Raw genomic sequence first — 25,899 nt, forward strand, 5'->3', positions numbered from 1 at the left:
CTTTCTTTCTTTCTCAAAAAAAAAAAAAAAAAAAAAAAAAAAAAAAAAAAAGAAAAAAAAAAAAAAAAAAAACTTTCTTTTCTATTAAAAATCTTTCTTTTATTCCTTTTCTGGCGGAATATCAGAAAGTAATTTTTCGCAATTCAATTTACTTCTTTGTGTTTTAATAAAATTTCCGTCAAATTGAAGATTTCTGTAATTTCCCATATTCCCAATTGTTCTGTAATTGTGAATTTTGGAGGAAATGCAAATGCGATATTGTGGAAGCCATGAAATTTTCAAATTACCTACCAATCTCTATAATTTCCCTTCTACCAGGTTATTTTTCTGCAATTTTATCTTCAAATAAATGGCCCCTTTTTATATTTATGGGATTTACAAGTTAATTTCCTCTTATTTTAACTGCTATTTTCATGATTTATCCGTTTAAATTAATTTCATGTAAAAGTTGTTATTTTAAAATTTCTAGCTATAATAGAATACATTGAGAGTTTAAATACCAAATGTTGAAATTAATAGTCATGTTCATAGTGTAATGTAAATTAGTAATGTGACAACTGAAGTCGGACGGATCCACTGATAGGTAGAGTAGTAGGTACTTGTAGCAGAGAGCTGCTGTGTAAATGTAATGGATAAGTGTACTTTTATTGTCCTATATTTTCAGTTTTGAGTACTTTACTTTATCAGCCATTCACCAATTCTGATTGTTCTTAATTGATTGTACTTTAGCTTTAATTTCTAATTGTTTGGGAAGGAAAATTGTATTTGATGTGTTATTTGTGATTTATCATGGTAAATATTTTTTACAAAGTATTTGGAATGACAATATAATTGGTGAAACCTTGTGAGATTTAGGGCCTGTTCAAATTTACTGAGCTGAACTAAACTGAACTAATTGGAGCTGAACTGAACTGATTGGAGCGGAAATGAGAAATGAACTGAGCTGAAATGAAATGAATATTTTATGAGAGAGGAAAATTAGGAGCTGAACTGAACTGATTGGAGCTAAAATGAACTGAACTGAACTGAACTGATTGGAGCTGAACTGAACTGAAATTAAGTAAATGTGAACAACCCTTATTCTCATCAATTGGTATGTCCTTCAAAGCACGAAAATTCTGGGATTTGAGATTTCCTCATTTCGAAACCCCAATTGTTTCCATGCTAATGAAGTCTGGATTTGGCTGTGACTTGAGGCTTTCTCGTTTCGGAAACGTTTCTATTTCTGCGCTGCATAGTTTAATAAGATTATGAATATGTAATGGATGTTATTATCCTTTGAATTCATGGGTGAAAATATGTACTTCTGAGCTTTGATGACCTTATATTTGTTGCATTTAAAATTACTTCACATTTTTGATGTCTAGTCCTTTGTGTTTATATTCATTACTTGTGATGATCATAATTTATGCAGACATATGTTATTGAGTTTGACAATCTTGTTTTTCAGGAAGGTGGTTGATGTCATCCAAGTTATTAAAGACGATTCTACCAATTCAAAAGTAAAAAGGGCTCTTTTAGGAGCCAAAAAGAAGGAAAGAATCAAGTTGCCTTCTTACAAGAATGCTTGTGTTGGCGAAATGTATCACATTAGTCAATTTTTGAAGCACCCGATTGGAGTCGAAGCAATGCTGAATGTAAATGCTCTTGAAAGTTATGTTCTGATTGATACCAACACATATAGGTACTGTTTGTTTCTTGGTTCTTATCTTCTTCAATCATGTTTATTTTATCGTTGCGTTTTCTTGGTTAACCTATCATTCTTGGGGATTTTTATTGTTATGTTTCTCAAAATTATGATTTTTTAGATCATGTTGTGAAATTTGTTCGATAAATTAATCATCTTGGACTGTCAGTATACTAATATTAAAAACACCGTTCTTGTCTATTTGGAAATTGTAATCATGCTGCCGTGCTTTTCACCATGTAACTGCTTAATATGACTTAGTTTTTAGACTATCTTCTTAAATTGGGGAATTTATAAATTTTATTTGATGTCATCAGCCAGTTTGTTCGATCTTTGTGCCACTTATTTGTGATAGCTTGGTAGGAGGGGACATGATCAGAGTTCCTTGAGCTCTTTGATTCAGTATTTAGGACTGGAGAGGAAGGAAATTTATCATGCACATTCTGATCTATTGATAATGTAAAGGGATCACTATGCCCTCCTATACCCTGCTTCCCTCCGCTTGATGATAAATTATTGAACAATGGTAAGAAATGGTGCACCGCTTTCCTTTCTTGCCTAGTACCATGAAAACAATTTCAAACGTACGTAGGATTAGAAGAATAAAGAAAGAAATAGACCATCTCACTTAACTCTTACTAACAGCCCTATTCTAACGAAGAAATGTTACATCAAGCACATTTGAAGTTTCTGGACCTGGATTAAAGTGACTGATTATGGTTTGCAACTATACATTGACAACCATTTTTAGCAGGGTTTGTGGAGGCCAAATGGAACAATCACTAAGATTGGGCCTGTTTTGAACTATGAGACATTTAGTGGTATACTGGTATGGTACCTTGTTAGAATTTTGTTCATTCTAAACTCTGAAAATTCTTTGGTGAGTTAGTGGGTTTATCTTAGCAGACCGGCTTAAAGCACTAATTATAACAAAAGAACCATGGCATTGTAATTAACAGGGAGAGGCTTTGGGCCTTATCCTTGGGTTGATTCAAATTACTTCTGAATTTCTGATCACAATCAATTTGATTATTAGAGAAACCATCCACATTTTGACCACGAAAACAGAAAAAGTTTTCATTGCAACCACCCACCGTATCATTCAAAAAGATCGCTGGAATGTTGATGCCTTCATTAATGTCCTTATGCTGGAAATTTGTGGACATGACATTCCTATGTTTTATCTTTGTAGGTGCAAGCTTCCACCAATCCAACTTCTGAACTTTGAGGTGGCCCCTGTCCTGGACTTGGAAGTGACTCCAGCCAGTGAATGTTGCATTGTTGAGCTGCTGTCTTGTAAGGTTAGTTGTAATCTTGAGCTAATTGCGTAAGGTTCATTTATTATTATTTTTTTCCGGGGGTGGGGGACTGGGGAGGGAGGGACACAATTGTTTGCCACTTGCAAACTAGTGGCTAAAAAGTTAATGAAAAAGAATGTTGGTTTGGACATGAAGAAGTAAATTGTTATTTGTGTTGCGTTCCTGTGCCTATAGTGATTTGTGAATAAGAGAAAAGATATACCGAAGCACATGAATTGTATAAGTGTAAATGTATTGGGGCTTTGGATGGAAAGGAAGATTCACTATTTAGGTGCTTTCTGCATTGTGTTTGTTTCGGTATACTGTAGTGTCATGCTTTTCTACTTGAATTTTTCTTGGTTTTATAGCATGACCAATATTCCATTTTCCATGTTCCTTTTTCTGCTTATGCTTGCTTCTAATAAATTATAAAGGTGCTTTGCTTTATATTTTTTTTTTTAGAACATCCTTGAGGTTTTTCCTCTTTCTTGTCTTTCTCTTTTGAAGGTCTTTCTTCTCTCATCAATAGAATATATGACCTCTCCAAGAGCGACATCGACCACACAGTAACAACCATACTGGTATTTCCTTGTTCTTTTGACTGATGTCTAATGAACGGGAAGAGCATAGGAATTGCAATTTGGTGTAACTGAACAATAAATGTGGCTGTGAAGGAACACATATTAAAGAGGAGAATAGGAAATAATTGTGTAAATATGGCTAGGCTATGATGAATTCCATGACACTTTAGGCTTCATTCTCAATTTGGCTGCCATATTTTGTAAAGGAAGCTCAATTGCCAACTTCTACATTCAGTTAGAGTACTCAATTCTTGCTTTATGCCTGTTCATGAGCAAAGAGAAAACTTATCTATTTAAAAGCCACTTATTTCATTTTTGTGCATTGCAGTTTGAGGGCTCAGAAATAGTGGAGAACCAGAACCAATATTTCTCAGGTTGGCTTGAATCCAAATCTATTCACTGTGCTAAATGTATCTATTAACATTTGCTGCTGTACCCTTCAGACTTTCAGAGGATATCTCTTACTGAACTAAACATATGTATTTGGAAGTAAAATATTAGAATTATGACTTGCTACACACATGCACACACGCGCAAAGGTGGATTAATATCTGCTGGTTTTACCTGTGAATGTTTTTCCTTAAATTTTGTTTATATATATTTATATTTATTTTTCTGGAATAGATATTGTTTTCGTTGCTTACTGCAACTACAATCTCCCTCTAGAATGTCAAGATGGTAGATGCAAAAATTGTTAGCACCCTGGATTTCAATTGACTGATCTGCTATCTCTAATGTCTGCTTTTGATTGCAGCAACCATGAAAAATTTCATAAGTTGGAACATAACTGGTTCAGAATCATTTCTGGAGGTTGATGTGAAGTTGAATATCACTCTTGAGGTCTTAATCCTTTCCTTTCAATACATTTAATGAAAAATGTTCCTATGACATTTCTGTTAAGAAATTTCAAATGGGAAGGTTATTTTCTAGCTTCTGGAGGTCTTGATCTGATGTATATTCATCAATAGCTTTATGATTAGAAAGTGTTGTATCTTTCGAGTGCTACACTTTGATGGTCATGTACTTGGTGGTTAGGGACATTCTTTTGTCAAAGAGCTCAATAAATGCTATGAGAATGCTCAAGATTGAACCTTTTTTTTTTTTTGACAGGAAGATTGAACCTTGTTTTAGTATGATTCTACTTAAAAATGAACTTTTCTGTTCTGTAGATGCTCTTCCTGAAAACAAACTCATTGCATCTACAATAATATGATGTATGGTATAGGACTCCTGGGAGTAGGAATGTGTGTGAAAATTATACATTTTTGTTAATGCATTGCAAACCAATTTGATCATGACTCGTGCGTATGAGAAGCAAGACCAGTCTTAAAAGAAAGCCAATTTAATCTATAGTTGTGTGATTTCAACTATAGATCTATAATAATAGTTTCTGTTGACTTGTTGAGCCCCTTTAATTTTAGGTGCTATATTGCTATTTGTCCTTCCAAGTACCCTCTTTGTCTTGGTTTATCGTTCCAAACCCCAAGTAATACTGAACATAAAACCAATCCATTTGTTTTAGCACCATAGTAAGTAACTATGTACTAAAATTCTTTCAAATTAAACTGTATGAAAATACTTTATTTTATCTACTACTCATTATTATCGTGACATTCATGTCTTAGATGAACACTGATCAATAGCTCATTATCCAATTCACCTACTGTGTTGATTTAAGAGCTGCCTTCCTGGCTTCTCGCTCACTTGTCTATCAATCTCAAGTGTCAACCCAAAAAAAATCTTAAATCTTATGATGCTAAATTGCTAATGTTATCATAGACCATTATACAAAGTTGCTATTTGTTTGATTTTAATTTGGATTTTTTTCTTAGTATCAATTTGCATTGTCATTTTTTTGTAAAATTACTTATTCATGATTCTGTTTTTTTAACTTATATTTGTTTGAACGACTTTCGTTCAATGAACTTTATAACTTCCCATCGAGTTCTGCGACAGTGATTTATCCCATCTTTTACTCTTTGGCAGTGGCTGATCAAGCTATATATTTTTGCATGCAGATTTACAATAGGCCCTTTACCCTGTTGCCTGTATCTACTGTTGAACGCCCTGGAAATTTGTAAGCCAATTAATCTTATCTTTTCATTTTATACACTTCCATTTTGTGATATAGCTTCTCCTTTAGCAGTTATATTCTATATAGTGTGCAACATGAGCCGAATGCATGGTATTACATGTAACAAGTAGATTAGTGGACAAAAAGGTCTTTTCACTGCATCCTTTTTATCTTTCAGCTTGATTTGTGTTTGACTTGCTTTGAGTGGATATAGGCTGCCTAGACTGTTTATAAACAACAATTCCAAAGCCTTAATCCATGGGTATCGGCTATATATGTTTTAACTTTTAAGTGGACTTTTTTTCTTTTTTTTTTTTTTTTTTTTTTTTCTTTTGGGAGAGGGGAATAATGTGTTCGTACTTCCTCCTTTTTTTTATATAGTTGCAATATTTTGACTTATACAGTATTCACATACGTCACTGTGACTAGCTTTGATAATTTATGTTGGAGAAAAAAATAGTCATGTGGGATATTATTAGAAACATTTTGATTTATACTTTCATAATATCATATTTTTGTATCCTGTCAAAAAAAAAAAAAAAAAATCATATTTTTGTAAATTTTACATGTGGATAATTAGAACAAAGTAGTTATTATTAGTAGTAATACCTAATACTATTATTACTTTCGTCATCAAGAAAAGCTTTACATCTATCTTGTTTTTAAACTTTTTTGTGGATGCTTATTCAGTGCTCTTCACATGCAGAGTTTTGCAAGCACTCTTGGACAGGTTTGTTCCTCTTCTCTTGCAGCAATTGTTACAAGACTATGATGCTTGGATTACACAACAACGTAGAAATCTTCCATAACTCCAGGTTGGTAGTTTGGTGTATGTATAGTCATATAGATGGTATACTATAACCAAGTGTGCTTCTGGTGGTGCTTTCTTGACAACTTCGGCGAACAATGGGTCTAACTATTTGTTCACATAAATGGAACATTTTAGAACATTAATTTGTTATCGGTCATGAGTATTATGAAAGAATTTGCATAAAAACCTTGTAATTATTGGATTTATTGTTTGGAAAATTTGCAAATTGCAGCCATTTAAAGTTTGTATTTTGCAAATTGCAGCCATTTAAATAAGAAATTGCAAATTGCAGCCCAAAAGTTCGTATAAATTGTAAATTGCAGCCCGATTCAATTTTTTCATTGGTTTTACATGTCGAAAAATTTTCAGTAAATATTTTAGGGGTCATTTTAGTTCTTAAGGGACCGAATTGAGCTCGGAATTAGCAAAAAATTAACCTAAGTGTTTCATTATTACAGTTCTTCATAAATCGATTCATTTTTGTTACGCAAAACAAGACACTAACATTATTTTTTTTTTGCTGATTCCGAGCTCAATTGGGACCCTTAAGGGCTAAAATGACCCTTAAAACCTTTACCGAAGATTTTTCGACATGTAAACTGATGAAAAAGTTGAATCGGGCTGCAATTTACAATTTATACAAACTTTTGGGCTGCAATTTGCAATTTTTTTTTAAATGGCTGCAATTTGCAAAATACGAACTTTAAATGGCTGTAATTTGCAAATTTTCCTTATTGTTTGTTTCATTTTTCCATTAAAATGACTGTTGGACGCTTATAAATTCTGTTTTGTGTTCTCTCTCTTTTGGTTTAGAATGATCATTTATCAGTGAAAAGTTTGACATATATTTTGCAACCAATGCATTATTTTGGGTTTAATAGTGCAAGTTTTAGTGATCTCAGCATCATTCTTTATAGAGACCTTATCTACCAGACTCTTGTTAATCACAGTGCTTTATTTGTGGAATATTTGCAGGTAAACTTGTCAGCTCAGTTTATTTGTCTACTGCAATGCAAGTTTGCTAACACCGGCATCAATTGTGGATCCTGGTGGAAATTGATCAAGTTGGAAACTTCAAAGATGGATAAGAATGTACTCGAGTTGCCAGTTAGAATTACAGTGCTGAAACCTATAGATCACATAGGAGGTAAATAAATGTTGGAATTCTCAGAAGCAGAAGCTGCATGAGTGATTATGTATTTGGCTGATGAAATCCGAGCTTCTGAAACAGTGGAACCTGAAGAGTGAATTGGATTCACACTTCACACTAACATTGCATTTCTGTAAAATGCCGAGAAAGAGTTACTGAACTTGAACGAAGTAGCAAAATAAACAAAAATACATGTGATTATGTGAACGAACTAACTTACAAATATCATGGATACATCCAATGATTTTTGTAAGCAAAGCTTTATGTGAGAAAAACTTTCAAATCCGGAAGGGTGTTGAGTAGTCAATACTTGCAGCTCATGTAATTGATGAGCAATCAACCAAAGTTCAGTTGACATATAATTGTAAGGTATTTGAAGTTTTAATTTATAGTTTACATTGGTATCCCACCTGAAAACACAATTATGCAAGCAAATGAGCTGCTTAGATGCTTGAACAAGGTAATGCAAAGCTCCTCTCACCTTTCATGGCAGTTTTTCTTTCATCCGTGACCATAACAATGATGCATATCAATGCAAAACTGCTTTAGAACAATTGTGTTATGTTGAATGTACTCTAGCAATTTGAAACTGTCTTTGTTCCCCTGATCTTATTAGCCTACTGATTATAAAAGTCTTGAGCTTCCTAGCCAAACAATCCGGGACAAATTCTAGTGCATAATCCATAACTGCGACCAACTACTTTTAAGGTTCTATGCATTAGAGGACTAGACATACCATGAACAAAATTGGACCCTCCATCTATTAAGATTGCCTCATATAATAAAATGGATGCTCCAATTAATTTGTCTCATTCAATTTTTAGTTTAATTTATTCACACAACTTTACAATTTTACATCTCTTGTGCACCACAAAAGACAAAAAAATGAACCTCGCATGCTTTTAAATAAAAAGGGTATGAAGTGGCATACTACATAAGTATTTCATTTGTCGATAGTTGGCTAGTTGCATTGACTAACTCATTGTATTCAGGACAAAGTGATGAAGGGGTTATTTGCCAATCGGTTGTTGGTTGATTTGTTTGGCTTGTTTAACCAGCTAGAAATATTAGCTATATGGATTGGCTTTATAAATTGGTTGTATAAGCTAGCTGCTTACAAAAGTGTGTGGCAAAATTAATTGTGCGTGTTAGTTGTTTCTTAGTGAAAAGTTGGGTCAATAGAAAAAACTACTTTTATTGGCTTTTAGCTTTTGGCTGAAAAACTAGTTTAAAAACCAACAAAAAAAACCAACAACCAAACTTATTTTTTGGCAATTTGATCAAACTAAAAAGTCAAAAGCTAAAGGCCAAGCAAAAAGCTATGCCAAACACCACAAAATAAACTAAACTTAGATTATTGTCTTTTGCCATTGGTTATCAAACCCCTGATAGCTAGCCCTTTGGTTATGAGATTTACCTCGAACACTTAATATTTTTTTTATTGAAGTCCCAGACACTTAATTTATTACCCCTATTTTGCTCTTTATCACCATAATAACATTATATTAATTTTTTTTTTCGAATTAAGTATTAGGTATATTAAGTTTTTAAGGTAAACTAAACAAGGCGTAATGAGGGTCTGTTCTCTTCAGCTTAATTTCTGTTCATTTCAGTTCAGTTCCTAATTTCCTTCTCTCATAAAATATTTATTTCAACTCTATTCAGTTCAATTCAGTTCAGCTCCAATCAGTTCTGTAAATCAAAACAGGTCCTAACACCCCCAATTAATCATCTATGATTAATTTTGTCAATGGTAGAAAGTGAACCTAAATTTCTTTGAAAATTTTTACCATGTAATAAACCCAGAAAAATTGCAGCAAGTGGCGCGCAAAAATACCAAAAGGATCATCTCCTTTAACCATCTTTTTCTCTCTCCTCCGCCATTGTTGTCTTTCTTGAAAAACTCCAAGAAATTTCAACCATTTCTTCCTCATCATCACTTCCAAAATGCCCGAAAACAACCAATCTTCCTTCTCTTCACTCAACGATAACCTTCTCGAATTCGACCGTTTTGTCAACCCTAACCCTAACCCTAATTCCGATGATTTAAACCCTAACAATGATAATAATAATCCAAATGAACATTCGAATATAATTTCTCAATCGTTTTCGAGCTTCAATGTCAGCTGTTCCGAGCCTAGTACATCCAGCAATCTTCTCACTCTCACTATCCCTCGAAAACGACGTCGTGGGAGGCCTCGAATTACGCTTCCTTCTTACAAGCAGGTATTTTCGATTCCTCAAATTTATGGTAATTCTGTTGATGTTAGTAATGGTAGCTCTGTTAATGCCCAATTTTCGAAACCCAATTTGCAATTGAACCCTAGTTCAGTAGATTTGTCTGAGGATATTATTGTGATTAATCGGGAAGCTACGGCCGAGGCGCTGACCGCGCTTACGGCCGGGTTTCCTGCTGATTCTGTTACTGATGAGGAAATTGATGCTGGTGTGTTGCCAGTAGTTGGGGGGATTGAACAGGTTAATTATATTTTGATTAGGAATCATATTATTACGAAATGGAGGGAGAATGTGTCGAATTGGGTTTCGAAGGAGATGTTTCTTAATGTAATTCCGAAGCATTGTCATTGGCTTTTAGATACCGCGTATGATTTCTTGGTGTCTCATGGGTATGTTAATTTCGGGGTTGCATCCGCGATTAAGGAAAGGTTTCCGATTGAGCCTAGTAAGGGGAGTGTTATTGTTATTGGGGCGGGGTTGGCTGGATTGGCAGCTGCCCGGCAGTTGATGCGTTTTGGGTTTAAGGTGACTGTTTTGGAGGGAAGGAAGCGTGCTGGAGGTAGGGTTTATACAAAGAAGATGGAGGGATCAAATAAGGTTGCTGCTGCAGATTTAGGGGGTAGTGTTTTGACAGGTACCCTTGGCAATCCACTCGGGATTTTGGCCCGGCAATTGGCGTATTCCCTTCATAAGATAAGGGATAAGTGCCCTATATATCGTGTTGATGGATCACCAGTTGACCCTATTTTGGATTCTAAGGTGGAGAATGCTTTTAATAAGCTTCTAGATAAAGCTAGCCGCCTGCGGCAGTTGATGGGGGAGGTTTCGCAGGATGTTTCTTTAGGGGCTGCATTGGATACCTTTAGTCAACTGTGTGGAGAATCAGTTACCGATGAGGAGAAGAACTTGTTTAATTGGCACTTTGCTAATTTAGAATATGCAAATGCTGGTTTGCTTTCGAAGCTTTCTCTTGCATTTTGGGACCAAGATGACCCTTATGATATGGGTGGGGATCATTGTTTTTTGTCTGGAGGAAATGGAAGATTGGTGCACGCTTTGACAGAAAATGTACCAATCATGTATGAAAAAACTGTTACTTCAATTCGCTATGGTAGTGATGGGGTTCAGGTCACTGCTGGAAACCAAGTTTTTGAAGGTGAAATGGTTTTGTGCACCGTCCCATTAGGGGTGTTGAAATCTGGCTCCATTAAGTTTGTACCTGAGCTACCTCAGAGGAAACTTGACGGAATAAAGAGGTTGGGTTTTGGGTGTTTAAACAAAGTTGCCATGCTCTTCCCCCATGTCTTTTGGGGCACAGATCTTGATACATTTGGTCATCTATCTGATGATCCTCTTCGCCGAGGAGAATTTTTTCTTTTCTACAGCTATGCAACTGTTGCTGGTGGACCTCTTTTAATAGCTTTAGTTGCTGGAGAAGCTGCACACAAGTTTGAGTCAATGCCTCCTACCGATGCTGTGACGCATGTTCTTCAAATTCTTAGGGGTATGAAATCCTTCTCAGTATCTTACCACATTATTCATGACTTGAAGCAAGCGGTTCTGCTTCAAGCTCTCGCTTGGTGTGCGTTCATAATCATCGGCTTCCACATTACTGTATCTGATATCAGTTATATTCTGTATTTCTTGTTTATGAACAAAATTCCTCACTTTTCTTTCTGCTTGTCCAAAAATATAATTTTTTGTCCTGTGAAACAGCTGTTGCTAATCGTTATAATTTTAGAAAAAAGACTTAAAGCCTGTTTGGTAAACAGTGTGTTGCCTTCAAATTAGCCTTTTGGACCTACTTTAGCGGATTGAATGGTCAAACCAGATACTCCTATTGGTTGTTGATGAGCAGATTAGGAAAACAGATTGGTACCAAACTGCTGATTCTCAAATTGCTCAATATAGCAGTGGTCTGTAATTAGCAGTTTGGAATCTCATTTAAAACTACATTAGCTTCCATTCTTTGCTGTTTAGCTTCTCCATCCTTCTACTCAACATATATTATATATAATGTATGTTGAAATTTTAATAAATTCAACCAAATGAGAGTGAAGCATGAAAATTTAACCTTGATTGATATTTCTAATAAAATGTTTTGGCGAGTAGACCCTGTAAAAATATTTTGTTTAGATCTAATAGATATGCTTGATTGGTCCTTATAGTATGGAATCCTAGTTGGTTGTTGGAGTCTTCATGCATGTAAAGCAATTCTTGGAGGCTTAGATTTGTCAGATAATTGAATATGGATTATTATATTCAAAATTAAATTTAATGGTCACATCTACAAAATTTCAATGGTCTTTCAATGCTATAGTGGAATTTGTTTCAATTATTCATTATTAGTAAAATGTACTTCGTATATCCTATATTCATTTTGAACTCACCATATTATAAAATGATATATTTTGTATTTTCTATCAAAAATTCCAATGCCAACAATAAATTGTATCCATGTCCTTATTGGTTATTTCAAACCATCATAGTAGCTATCAACTATATACCAAACACTTATAGACAAACAGTGGATGACACAAATGGATAATCGCTTGAACTCAAAGGAGCTCGTATTACAAGAAAGGAATAGGCTCATGAAAAAACAACTAGATTTTGCACTGTTAGGTCTAAAAATCTGAAATGTGAAGAATAAAAATGCAGGAGTACGAGTGTGTGACTGAGAACCCCACAGCAATACAGCATGTCATGTGCTGTTAAATTGTTAATCGAATTTTTATTAGTAATGATTACCATTTCTTAAAGCAAAGAAATAGAACATGTTGTAACAGCTATTGGCATAATGGCTATCACCATGCTAATGGATTGATACTGCTGGATTGTTTTCTGTGGCTGAAATTGAAGAAATTGTGTCATTTAAAATTAACTTGGTAGACTAGGGAAACAGAAGCTATATCAATGTGTGCTTGATTCTTTCCTTGGACTTCATCATTGTGTCTTCATTAGGTAGTGGATTCTTGTGCTGTGGTTGCATCATGATTGATTTTCGCAGTGTTCTCAAATTTGCATTTCATCACTGATTGAGTCCTTTCTTCTAAATATCCATATAGGAATCTATGAACCACAAGGAATCACCGTCCCAGAACCTATCCAAACAGTCTGTACCAGATGGGGCAGCGACCCCTTCTGTCTGGGTTCTTATTCTAATGTAGCTGTAGGTGCTTCGGGAGATGACTATGATATACTAGCAGAAACTGTGGGAGAAGGTAGACTATTTTTTGCCGGAGAGGCAACAACAAGAAGATATCCTGCAACCATGCATGGAGCCTTTCTCAGTGGTCTTCGAGAAGCCGCCAACATGGCACATTATGCTAGTTCACGATCTTTGAAATTTAAAATTGAGAGGTGTCCCTCCAAAAATGCCCATACATGTGCTTCACTTCTTGCCGATCTTTTTAGAGAACCTGATCTAGAATTCGGGAGCTTTTCTGTTATTTTTGAGAAGGATAATGCTGACCCCAAGTCAAGTGTTATTCTAAGGGTTACTTTTACTGAACCTCGAAAGAAGAGCCAAGATAGTTCAAAAGCTGATACTATGCATTCGAAAAAATTGCTTTTCCAGCAGCTTCAATCACATTTCAATGATAAGCAACAAATTCATGTTTACACATTGCTAACTAGACAACAAGCACTTGAGTTGAGAGAAGTCAGAGGTGGTGATGATATGAGGTTGCATTACCTCTCTGAAAAACTCGGGATTAAGTTGGTGGGAAGAAAGGGTCTCGGTCCCACAGCTGATGCTGTTATTGCTTCCATTAAAGCAGAAAGGGGCAGTCGCAAAACTGCTTCACCTTCTGTAGCTGTGAAATCAGGTGTTTTTTATAGCCTAGTTTCAATTTTAAATTGCTTTCTATTATACTTTTTTGTTATTTGTTGGAATTCATTAACATATATTGTTTTGCTTTAGAGGAAATGTTAAGACCCAAAGGATCTGCTGAAAAGCGGAAAATGATCAGGTATGAGTTGAAAGATTTTCTAATTTTCTTCCATGTAGCTCCTTCCAACACTTTTACTAAAAGTAACTGTCCATTGCAGAAAAGCTAAAGTAATCAGAAACGGTAGTGTTCCAGTGCCATCTAATTCTGGGGGAAATTATAATGGCCTCGCGCCACATTCTAAAGGGGAAGGCAGCAATGGATTAAGCACTCCTCTGAAATTAGCGTCTAGTGAAAGCTCCCCGATGTCATCTGAGGCAATTGGTCGTGCTGATGTGCCAAATTCTTCTGAAGCTGTAGGCTGTGACAATGGGTTGTTGCCTTCTAATAATGCAATCATGGATGTTGAGACTAATATCACTGCTCCAAGGTGTTTAAATGTGTCCTTTGACAAAATTCCAGAAGACAAAATTGGGTCTTCTGAATTGTCGTGATCATGGTATAAGGAGAACCATCTGTTAATTACTTAATTGGTTGCTTCTGATGCTACTAGGTTCCACATGAAGATTGACTTGTAGACGTTGTAGTGTAAATCTCTTTCACGAAGTTAGGTTGCTGCGTACTCTGGTAAAACCAATCACCTGTGGATTCTCATATTTTATTGTTGCTTGTACAAGTTTATACCTTGGGTCATTTTGCTGGTCGGGTTTGGAAGTGTATTTGGTAAATGTGGATTGACATGTGACCCAGACCTCCTGCTTTGAAAACTGGAAACATCTACAATCTTGTTATTGAAGAGGTACGAATGCTGCCTTCCATCCTCAGCCAGGAATGTGACATACATTTGGGAAGTGTATAATTCATCATTCATCCTTATTTGTGGCGTTACTTGACTCTAGAGTCTAGACTATCTAATTGAGCTGGATTTGGAGCTTGAATATGTCGTAACTTCTTGAGAGTACTGAAGCTAGACTCCAGAACGAGATGGCAAAATTATTCCTCGGGAGTCGCATCTGTTACCACCCCCTTCAGCAACTTGGGAGGGCAATTATAGGAGTTTGCTCTCTTAAAAGTGACCATGTAGATTGTAGAATCACGCTTCTATTTAGATTCACCTCTAGATCATCAGCATTCAGTAGCAGCCCGCTTAACAGTGTCCTTGTTGTGTTACTTGGAAGTGAGTAAAGACAGTCATTGTATGTTAATTCACTGTAAGCTATTGTTGTTGTATAGTATTTCTAATTATTGGTAATATCATTGAATGATTATCGTTTTTTTTTTTTTTTGTTAAATAGTGATTGATTATTGTACCTTTTTGAATTTTAACATGGCTCTTTGTATACAAACAACCCAAAAACAATTAGAGACAAACTTGCTCAAAAAATTTACCAAATAAATCATTTTTTATAAAAGAGATGTTCTAGATAATTTTCTAAAATATAAAAGAAAAGGTCGAACTCGCTTATGTAGTTAAACACCAAAATATTTTTAGAGTACCACCCTGAGTCATTTCCTGAATTCCTGGCCATACAATAGTTTCTTGTTAATAGATATTAGTATCTCTATTCTAATAACCCACACCACACACTGTAGAGTTTCCATATTATCAAATATGGCCACGAAAATCCGAGATTCAATTGAGTAGTGGTGATTGAGCGAAAGTTAGTTGCAATTGAGCAAAGATGGAGAAGGATGTACTAGTTAGAGGGTGAATTTTTGTTAAGTACTTGGTCATGGACTCATGGTGGCACGAGGTGGTGTTGTGAAAATGAGGGTGATTGACTGATTGTAGAGGTCATAACCATGGCCCAATCCGACCCGAAAATAGGGTGGATTTGGACAAGCAAAAAAGCAATTTTAAGTTAAAAACTCAAACCTTGTCTAAAAAAAGCCCAAAAACCCACTTAACCCAACAAATATATCACATGTTTGCGAGTTTTAGCATGACATTTGATATTAAGGTCTAACCTGATTTTTTTATCGCTTCTTTGTGATTGTCATGTTAATTTGAAATGGATTCAACTATCTTTCATGTCAAACCAAATATATTTGATAGTTGAATACTTGAATGGGTTTTGATATCTTTCCTTTCATTTCTCCTTGTTTCCCTTCCACTCCTCACTTCAGAGTCCAGCCCATGCATTATTTTTTCAGTAAACAAACCTTAATTATATACTCCTTCCGTTCCTAATTGTTTGACCCATGTTCAATTTTTTACTTTATTAAGTTTTGGTTGAGTGAATTGATGAGAGAGAAAAGTAGTGAGACATAAAGTGGGTTTTTATATATATAAGAGTAAAAGTGGTAGCCCTCATAAACATTTAAGGTATGGATCAATCTTTAAGGGACATCCATATATGAAAAATGGGATAAATAAATAGGGACAAAATGAGTACTTCATATGAAGTAATAATGTAAATCAGCCTACTTCAATATAGAATATTCCCAAAAACTCATGCATAGCCTAATGTAGTACAAAGCAGATTTTTTTTTTCTTTTTTTTTTTTTTTTTTTTTATATGAATTTACCGTTCACTCATGTAACACCTCCGAATTTCTTTATATGAATACAGTAGAATAATACATACAAAATATTGTAGAGAGATGTTTGAGCGAATTACCGCCACGTAATTATGTAACTTTAAAAACCATTAACTTACTAACATTGGCCAAAAAAAAAAAAAAAAAAAAAAACTCTAATTGTATTATTAATTAAAAATTAATCATTATTATTGAAGAATAAACCAGTATACTTTTTTTAAATGAACATAGATACTTTTATATATAAGTTTACAAAAACATAAAAGAACTACTCCTTTTGTCTCTATTTTTCTGCTCCATTTAACTTTTCATGGTCTCTAAGACACATCTTAAAACGTACATATTTTCTTTTTCATACACGTAAAAATTATAAAAACGTGATATTAATAAAATATGCAATGAGTCGAATCTAACAAGAACACTCATGACTATATTATCTCTTATAGATTAACGGTTATTTACAATCACAATTTACAAAGCTTGACCCAAAAAATAACAATGGGGCAAAAATAAAGGAATGGAGGGAGTAACCGCCAACGGACAGATTTCCAAACAAGGCCTTTCAAATTTTGGTTGGGTAAAAAGTGAAAGAAAAACCATTTGTCAAGAATTTGATCAAATTGCTTAGCCATTGAACTAGTTAAAAGATTGCTCCAATCTCCAACCTCTCCTTTCCTAAATAAAGCTTTGTTTTCAACCCAATCCACATAAAATTTTCCATTTTTATTAACCTCCATTTCTTTCATACTTTTAAGGCTACAAAGCTCAATAATATCATCTATAACACTTTCTTTCTCCTCCTTTTCAGAAAACGGGCGGCCAATTTTTTCAAATGAACTTTTGGTTCCTTTTTTAGCCCTTCATATTCTATGAACAACACATGTTGTGGATTCCTTTTGCTCTCCTTCCAATACCCTAACACATGATCTTCGTAAGGCCCGAACGGGCGCAATACTTACTTATATGTCCTTCCACCATTTCCTTATCCGGGTTAGTACCCTTGATTGCGTCGAACTGAAGATTAATAAAATGCCACAATGTCGTATCATGAGCTAGCTAATATGATATCGGTATAATGAGCTTGAAAGTGGGTTTTAAATGCGATTATGCCCTCAAAATATGCACTTAAACACCAATAACCATGATAAAGATGCATTGGAGACCCAAACCATCTCTCATTAGGAAGAGATACTTGAAGATCTTCGATTTCCTCATTTAACTTTTAGTGTTTGAGTTTTTGGGTTCTGATAATGGTGATGCCATGTAACAAAATATAAGATTGAGAGGATTATGTTTTTGTGGTATTCTACTTATATCACGTTTATAAATTGTCACGCGTGGTTTGAATTGAGAGGGTCCCTTTTATACTTTCGCTTATTTTAACCACAAGTTTTTATATATAACTGGTCACACCGTGTGACCGAGGTTAGTTATTATAGGGTTATTTATGTATGAATTTATTGGTCAGTCATGAGTTATTTATTCAAGATAGATGGGTTACTTACACACAGACAACGTGCTAACTGATTGAGTAACCCCAAAATAAGTAACCCTTCACCGACTAAGTAACCCCTAAACAAGTAACTCCGTCGAAAACGCGCTAACTGATTGAATAACCCCTGAATAAGTAACTCTTGACTGACTAAGTAACCCTTAAATAAATACTCCCGACCTTGAATAAGTAACCCCTGCGAAACACGCTAACTGACATGTAATCCCCCATATTTTAAAATATTTTATAAATGAAATTTTATTTTATTTATAATATTTATTTGTATTTTTTCCGGAATTTATTCTATAGGTTTCAAATTATTTTAGGTTGATAAACGATTTTGTTATAAAAGGATTTTTAATTGTCAATTTTACAATATATGTCCAAACAAACAAAGCCTAGTTCATTTTTATTTCTTAATTGGCCCATTATTTTTATGAGGTCCAATATTCTTATTTACCCTACAACTCTCTCTCTCCTATAAATACCCCATACATTCCCAAAATTTTCCCCACACAAAAAGGTTAGTAAATTCTCTTCTCTTTATTTTATTTCTTTCTTTTTCCTTTATTTTTCTTTTCTTTTTCCTTTTTCTTTCTTTTCTTTTTCTTTCTTTCTTTTTTCTCTTTACGTGAGTTTTCACTCACTGCTTCCCTGCTCGGACTGCCACCCCTGCCCACCGGATTCCGACGCTGCTTCCCCCTGGTCGCCGGCGGACCACCAGCCTAGCCACCGTGGCTATCTCTTCTCCTTCCCCCTTTGTTTTATTTACCTTGTATGAATTTTAATGTATTAGTTTTGGGTTTTGATTTTATGGTATAAAGATTATATTTTTAGTATCAAATTCATGTTTTTAATAGCTTAAACTTATAATTTCAGATTTTATTTATGTTATAAATTTTCAGATTTAAATTGTGTATATTTTAGGGTTTAAATTGTGAAGTTTGAAGGTTTGATTAAGTTCTTATGAAACTAATTGAATTCCAATCATGTATTTCAAGTTTAAATTATTGTATTTATACATTCTATTACTTAATCAAATTTTCGGATTTTAGGATATTGTTTTTGAAGCCTCTAAATGCATTGAATTGGTGAATTTTTGGATTTAAAGCCTACTAACTTAACATATAATGTAAGTAGTTTCAAAGATTACTATAATTTTGAGGTTTCATGAATAAAATAAATTTTTAGATTTTTATTAAACTTTAAACTTGCTGTAATTTCATGTATAAGAGTGCATTTTAAGATATTTTGAAGAAAATTTAAAGAACTATATATAAGCTTTTGATTTTAATTAAAGGGAAGGTTTTAAAGTGTTGTTTGATTTGGATTTTGAAGGTTTTAAAGTAAGTTAGTATTGCTGTAAATTTGATTGATTGGGTATTGATTGAGATGTTATTGTTTGGTTTAGGAGAGGACTTTATAGAAGGTGATTTCTAGTTGGTTAAGTGGCCAACCAACTCGTTTATACAAGGTACGTACGAGTTACGAAACCTTGTCTTTAGATGCATGTTTAGGGATGTATCGAAAACCTAGTATCATGTATAGAGAAGACTGGGCTAAATTGTTTGTTTATACATTGTGATTTCCGTATATTGTGTATGAGGCATGTTTCAAATATAAGTATATGACTACGGTTGTGGGTGATGTATAAGTGATTGTCTTATCAATTGGATATGTTAAGATGAACTAAAGGTTATGGATTCTTGGTTGTCTATAAGTGGAATTAATTTTGATAATGGTTCTATGAGGTTAATTTTTAATATTCTTTCATGAATTAATTATGATTTGAGTAGAGGGAGTTTATTAAAGTCTTTTAAGATGAGGTTTAGGATTTGAAGTGCCCTATGCACTTAAGGTGTTTATACACCGAGATAGTTAAAGGATTTAATACTAAATATTGTTTGCCACCAATAAATCAAGAATTGAATTGGTGATATGTCCATTTTATATAGTATTTTACCCCCGTCCCTTGGTCATAATTAGTAGTGTTTTTGGCTCCTTAGAGCCACTTTTGTTACTAATATGCATTTTCTAGTGTTTTCGTAGTGTTAGTTGAGTTTTGTAGGAAATTGCACCTTTGGAGCACTTTCCCGGGATTTTATGAAGCTACTACGAGCATTGGAGGAGTATGACCGTCGTTGAAGCCCAAGGCCGGCTAGAGCCATCGAGCCGGTGATTAAGGGCTCGGTATTTGGAATACCGAGGTTTGGACCAAGCATTCAAGACCCGAAGAGGAGATTTGGATTGGGCCGAGGAGTCGAGCCCAATCGGAAGTCCAAGCCTCGAGGAGCCACAAGGGCCCGATCGGGCAAGCTACGCTCGATCGGGCAAGGCGTGCAACAAAGGGGCTGGTGCAAGCTATAGGCGCGCCCGATCGGGTGTAATGTTAGCTCGATCGGGCGCAGCGGCTTACAAGGCATTGCGAGAAAAAGGCGCGCCCGATCGGGCGACCCTTAGCCCGATCGGGCGCGTGTTTCTGGAAGTGCTTGTTTGTCGAGGCACTTAGCTTCTAATTAGGAGTTGTTTAGAATTTCGTTTAAGTACGTTTTAGGATAATTATTTTTAGATACTCTTTCCTTTTCACTTTCTCTCTCTACTCAATTTTTCTCTCTCTAGACTTTTCTCTCTACTTTACTTCTCATCTCGACTCTATTGTAATTCCGCCGTCTTGGTACGATTTCTCTCTTAATTAATCTCAGTATTTTATTCATTATATTCCTTCATGTCTTGTTTAATTATTATGCATGTTTTAGTTTTAATTATGTCTGAGTAGTTTAATTCTAGGGTTTAGGGGGATCCGTAATTAATATGAAGGGATAATTTGTTATTGTTGATTATTGATATTTCATGATAATTTCTTATTGAATTGTTTTAATTCTTTGCAATTGAATTATGAATCGAGCAGATGTAATTTGATTGTGAATGTCTAGCAATATTAAGTTGATGAATCGAGCAGATGTTAATTTGATATTAAAGGCTATTTTCAATAGGAACTTAGATCTAGTAAATTGCGAGAGCCTGTTAGATCTATGTTGGTTAATAAATTGCGAGAGCCTGTTAATCATGTTATTTATGTAATGTTGATTGATTGATTGTTATGTTTTATCCCGGAATATTAATTATTGGTGAACCTATGACCCTAGGCCTTCTTATTATTGATTTTCTCCCTGAACTTGATCTCCGTAGAATAGTTTCACATTATATACAACAAATTGGTTACTTTAATAATTTAGACTATATTAATTAATTAGGAGTAGAAAGACCAGTTTCCCTGTGGATTCGACCCTACTTCCCTATCTACTTTAGTTAGAGGATTTAGGTAATACTTTTGATTAGGTGATACGACTTTACCCTGTCAAAATTTGGCGCCGTTGCCGGGGAAACGGTTTTATTTTTATTTCTAATTGTTTTTGTAGTTTTAGATTATTTTTCCTTTTGCCTCAAAGGACATTAGTTCTTTGAGGTAGTTCTAATATCTGTCTTTTTAGTTCTTTGTTTATGCCCAGGTGTTCCAGATCAGGTTACATTCCATTCGATCCTGAGATCGAACGCTCGTTTCATAGACAGAAGAATTTTTATAGGCAGATCCTAGCAGGTTCTGGGAGTAATAATATTCCTAGAAATCCATTACCTACTTCTAGTGATTCGGAGCACTCTTCTGATTCAGAACTAGAGATGGGTACACCACCACCACCTCCACCTCGCAAGCTTAGCAATTATTCGCAGCCATCTCTGACGGATTTTCCGCATCTTTCTCCTACACCCGATCTCGAGGGAGTCCAGTTCGAGATCAAGCCCCATTTCATAACGATGATAGAAAGAAAGCAGTTCAGTGGAGCTAAGGGTGAAGATCCTAATCTTCACATTGCAGATTTCTGTCAATACTGCAATACTATTAGGCAGAATGGGGTAACGCAGGACCAAATCAGGGAGATTCTTTTTCCCTTTTCTTTATGTGGAAAAGCTAAATTGTGGTTTAATGGTTTGAATAGAGCTGCACTTGGTATTACTAACTAGGAGACACTTGCTTTGAATTTTTATAATAAATATTACCCTGCAGAGAAAACAGCTTTATTGAGAAGTGCCATCCAGAATTTTGCCCAAGAGACAGATGAAGCACTATATGAAGCTTGGGAAAGATTCAAGGATCTGCAGAGGGAGTGTCCCCACCACAACTTGGCAAAGTGGCAGCTAATTCAAGCTTTTTACAATGGATTAGGAAATGCATCTAGGACAATTTTAGACTCCGCAGCTAGCAGTAGATTTATGAATTTAAATGTTGATGATGCAGGTCAGGTTATTGAAGATATGGCGATCCATAATTCCCAATATGGGAATGCTAGAGGTTATGCTAACAAGGGCAAGCATCATGTTGATTCAGTAACCCTATTGCAAGCCCAGCTTACTTCTATTTGCCAGAAACTAGATAACCTTACTACTAACAATCCTAATTCTGTTGCTAATGTTTCTGCTGTTTCTAATAATGCTAATGATGCTTTTTGTGAAAATTGTGGAAGTGTAGGTCATTATGAACAAGATTGCAGGAGTTCAATGGAGCAAGTTAATGCTTTTCAAACCTACAAGCAAAATAACCCATACTCCAATTCCTACAATCCTGGCTACCGGAACCATCCCTACCTATCTTACCGTAGCACTAATGTTCAAAATCCTCCACCTCCACAACAACCACAACAAGCACCCCCTCCACAGCAGAAATATTATCACCCTCATGCTAACCAGAACCCCCCATCACAAGCCCCTACTACATCTTCTGACCCTGCTTTATCAGAAATTAGGGCAATGCTGACCAGTATGCAAAAACATATGGAGAGTAGAGATCAACAGATTGACTCTATTATAGCCCATAATAAAGTCATGGACACCCAAATAGCCCAATTGTCCTCTACCCTTCAATCTCGTCAGCAGGGAGCTTTACCAGCACAGGGAATTCAACCTACGGATCATGCTAATGCAATCACCCTAAGGAGTGGTTCACACTACGATGGGCCCCAAATGCCCAAAGAGGATGAACCTGATTTAATTAATATTGCTAATCCTGATTCCGTTGTACCAATTTCCCCTGCAGGGCTGCAGGGTAAAATTCCTGATACTAATATTTCTGATGTTTCATTGCAGGGTACAACCTCAGGGAAGGATGCACCCCAGGAGAAGAGTAGGGAAGCACCACCAGTTATCAAGCTACCTTTCCCCAACCGTCACTTGAAGACTAAGTTGGATAAGCAGTTTGGTAAGTTTTTGGAGGTAGTAAAAAATTTGCAGGTAACAGTTCCTTTCACAGAACTTATTACTCAGGTTCCTGCATATGCTAAATTCATGAAAGACATATTGACTAGGAAAAGGGCCTTTAATGAAGTAGAAACTGTAGCATTCACTGAGGAATGTAGTGCACTTTTACAAAATAAATCCCCTCCTAAATTAAAGGATCCCGGTAGTTTTTCTATCCCCTGTCATATTGGAAGTGTTTTCATTGATAAAGCATTATGTGATCTAGGTGCTTCTGTTAGTGTGATGCCATCGTCTGTTTGTGCTAAATTAAATATGGGTGATTTAAAAGTTACTAATATAACATTGCAAATGGCAGACCATTCTGTTAAATACCCCTTAGGTATTTTAGAGGATGTACCTGTTAGAGTTGGTAAATTTTTTATCCCTGTTGATTGTTGTTTTAGACATGGCTGAGGACACACAAATTCCCATTATATTAGGTAGACCTTTTCTCCATACTGCAGGAGCCATTATTGATGTAAAAAATGGTAAACTAACCCTTTCTGTTGGCGATGATAATATCACTTTTAATTTAGGGAAAGTTTTGAAAGGTCCAATGCTTGAAGAAAATTGTTATTTAATTGATGTGCTTGATGTAATGGATGATATTTGTGAGGAGAGCTTACCACAGGTTCTTGCAAGAGACCCCTTGGAGGAAATTTTTTGTGGAAATTTGTCTGCAGGTGACATGAGCGTATGGAGCAAGGAGGTGGATGACATAGAAAGAGCTCTTGCCACCGAGGAATTTGATCCTAATGATTGTGTGAAGGTAGTAAATTTGGTTCAGGAATCAAAACCTGCAGAGGTGAAGAAACCTGAACTAAAACCTCTCCCTTCTCATTTAAAATATGTTTTCCTTGATGAGCAGGAATTGTACCCTGTGATCATTAGTACTGCACTGGATGACCCACAAACTTCCCAACTTCTAGAGGTTCTAAGAACCCACAAAAGGGCAATAGGGTACAATATTGATGATCTCAAGGGTATAAGCCCTGATTTTTGTATGCACAGGATACACTTAGAGGACAACTACAAACCCTGTATTCAACCTCAGAGGAGGTTGAATCCTAATATGCAAGAGGTAGTCAAGAAAGAGGTTATGAAATTACTTGATGCCGGTATTATCTATCCTATTTCTGACTCTAAATGGGTAAGTCCTGTACAGGTGGTTCCTAAGAAGGGTGGGATGACTGTTGTTAAAAATGATAAAAACGAATTAATTCCCACTAGAACTGTTACAGGGTGGCGTATGTGCATTGACTATCGTAGATTAAATATCGCCACTAAAAAGGACTATTTCCCTCTCCCCTTTATTGATCAAATGCTTGAGAGGTTAGCAAATCATAAGTTCTTTTGCTATTTGGATGGGTATTCGGGATTTTTCCAAATCCCGATCCACCCTGACGATCAGGAAAAGACTACATTTACATGCCCTTATGGCACTTTTGCATATCGTAGAATGTCTTTTGGTTTATGTAATGCACCTGCTACATTTCAACGTTGCATGATGAGTATCTTTTCTGAGTTCATAGAGTCTATCATGGAAGTCTTTATGGATGATTTTAGTGTTTATGGTTCTTCATTTGATGCATGCTTATCTAACCTTGCTAAAATCTTGAAAAGATGTGAAGAATGCAATTTGGTTTTAAATTGGGAGAAGTGTCACTTTATGGTGACAGAGGGAGTAGTCCTGGGTCACATTGTATCTGATAAGGGCATACAGGTAGACAAAGCTAAGATTTCAGTGATTGAGCAATTACCTCCCCCAGTTAATGTTAAGGGAGTTAGGAGTTTCTTGGGTCATGCGGGGTTTTATCGCCGTTTTATCAAAGATTTTTCTAAAATATCTAAACCACTAACTCAGCTTTTGCTTAAGGATGCCCCTTTTGTTTTTACTGACGAGTGTCTTGAGGCTTTTGACAGGATTAAGCAGGCTTTGATATCGGCACCCATCATATGTGCACCCGATTGGAACCTTCCATTCGAGATTATGTGTGATGCAAGTGACTTTGCTCTAGGAGCCGTGCTTGGACAAAGGAAGGATAAAGTTTTGCACGCTATTTATTATGCAAGCAAAACTTTAGATGAGGCCCAAGTCAACTATGCCACCACGGAAAAGGAGTTACTTGCTGTTATATATGCTTTAGAAAAATTTAGATCATATCTTGTTGGTTCTAAAGTCATTGTTTTTACTGACCATGCAGCTCTGAAATATCTAATAGCTAAGGCGGAATCCAAGCCAAGGCTACCCCGGTGGGTTCTTTTGCTCCAAGATTTCAATATCGAGATAAAGGATAAAAAGGGAGCAGAGAACGTAGTGGCAGATCACTTGTCACGTATCAGGTATGATGAGGGTAAGGATTCTCTTCCTATAGATGATTCGTTCCCTGATGACAACCTGTATGCAGTAGTAGAGAATCACCCTTGGTATGCGGACTTTGCTAATTATTTAGTGGGTGGTACTCTACCTCCTAACTTGTCCTACCAACAGAAAAAGAAATTCCTTTCTGATGTTAAACATTATTTTTGGGATGATCCTTTTTTGTTTCGTGAGCGTGCAGATGGATTATTTCGCAGGTGTGTTCCCGAAAGGGAGGTTCACGGCGTTCTTACAAGTTGCCACACTTCGCCCTATGGTGGACATCATGGCCCCACCAAAACGGTGGCTAAAATTAACGAGTCAGGCTTCTTTTGGCCTACCATGTTTAAAGACGCTAACACTTTTGTGCAGGCATGTGACTCTTGCCAGAGGACTGGCAACATTTCGCGGAGGCATGAGATGCCCCAAACTGGGATTCTTGAAGTTGAAATATTTGACGTTTGGGGTATCGATTATATGGGGCCGT

At 35.7% G+C, this 25,899-nt stretch overlaps 2 protein-coding genes across 3 annotated transcripts; both read left to right on the forward strand.

The window, feature by feature from the left end:
- The first annotated feature begins 5 nt into the window (after window positions 1-5).
- LOC145591526 (uncharacterized) lies at window positions 6-7,997 on the forward strand. 2 transcript variants are annotated; one of them, XM_081648005.1, is made up of 8 exons: window positions 6-318; window positions 1,451-1,684; window positions 2,880-2,988; window positions 3,895-3,940; window positions 4,321-4,406; window positions 5,585-5,643; window positions 6,347-6,455; window positions 7,427-7,997. In XM_081648005.1, exons 1-7 carry the CDS (start codon window positions 245-247, stop codon window positions 6,447-6,449), a joined length of 711 nt encoding a protein of 236 aa, XP_081504131.1. In that variant the 5' UTR covers window positions 6-244; the 3' UTR covers window positions 6,450-6,455; window positions 7,427-7,997. The 2 variants fall into 2 exon arrangements, with proteins under 2 accessions (XP_081504131.1, XP_081504132.1); XM_081648006.1 differs by having other exon boundaries at window positions 7-318; window positions 1,455-1,684.
- A 1,439-nt stretch (window positions 7,998-9,436) lies between these two features.
- LOC145591527 (protein FLOWERING LOCUS D-like) lies at window positions 9,437-15,013 on the forward strand. The gene is made up of 4 exons (XM_081648007.1): window positions 9,437-11,343; window positions 12,908-13,669; window positions 13,765-13,813; window positions 13,893-15,013. The coding sequence occupies exons 1-4, from the start codon at window positions 9,549-9,551 to the stop codon at window positions 14,224-14,226; spliced, it is 2,940 nt and encodes a 979-aa protein (XP_081504133.1). The 5' UTR covers window positions 9,437-9,548; the 3' UTR covers window positions 14,227-15,013.
- The last annotated feature ends 10,886 nt before the right edge of the window (window positions 15,014-25,899 follow it).

This window comes from Chenopodium album, chromosome 18, assembly GCF_948465745.1.
Source record: "Chenopodium album chromosome 18, dcCheAlbu1.1, whole genome shotgun sequence".
NCBI classification, from domain to species: Eukaryota; Viridiplantae; Streptophyta; class Magnoliopsida; order Caryophyllales; family Amaranthaceae; genus Chenopodium; species Chenopodium album.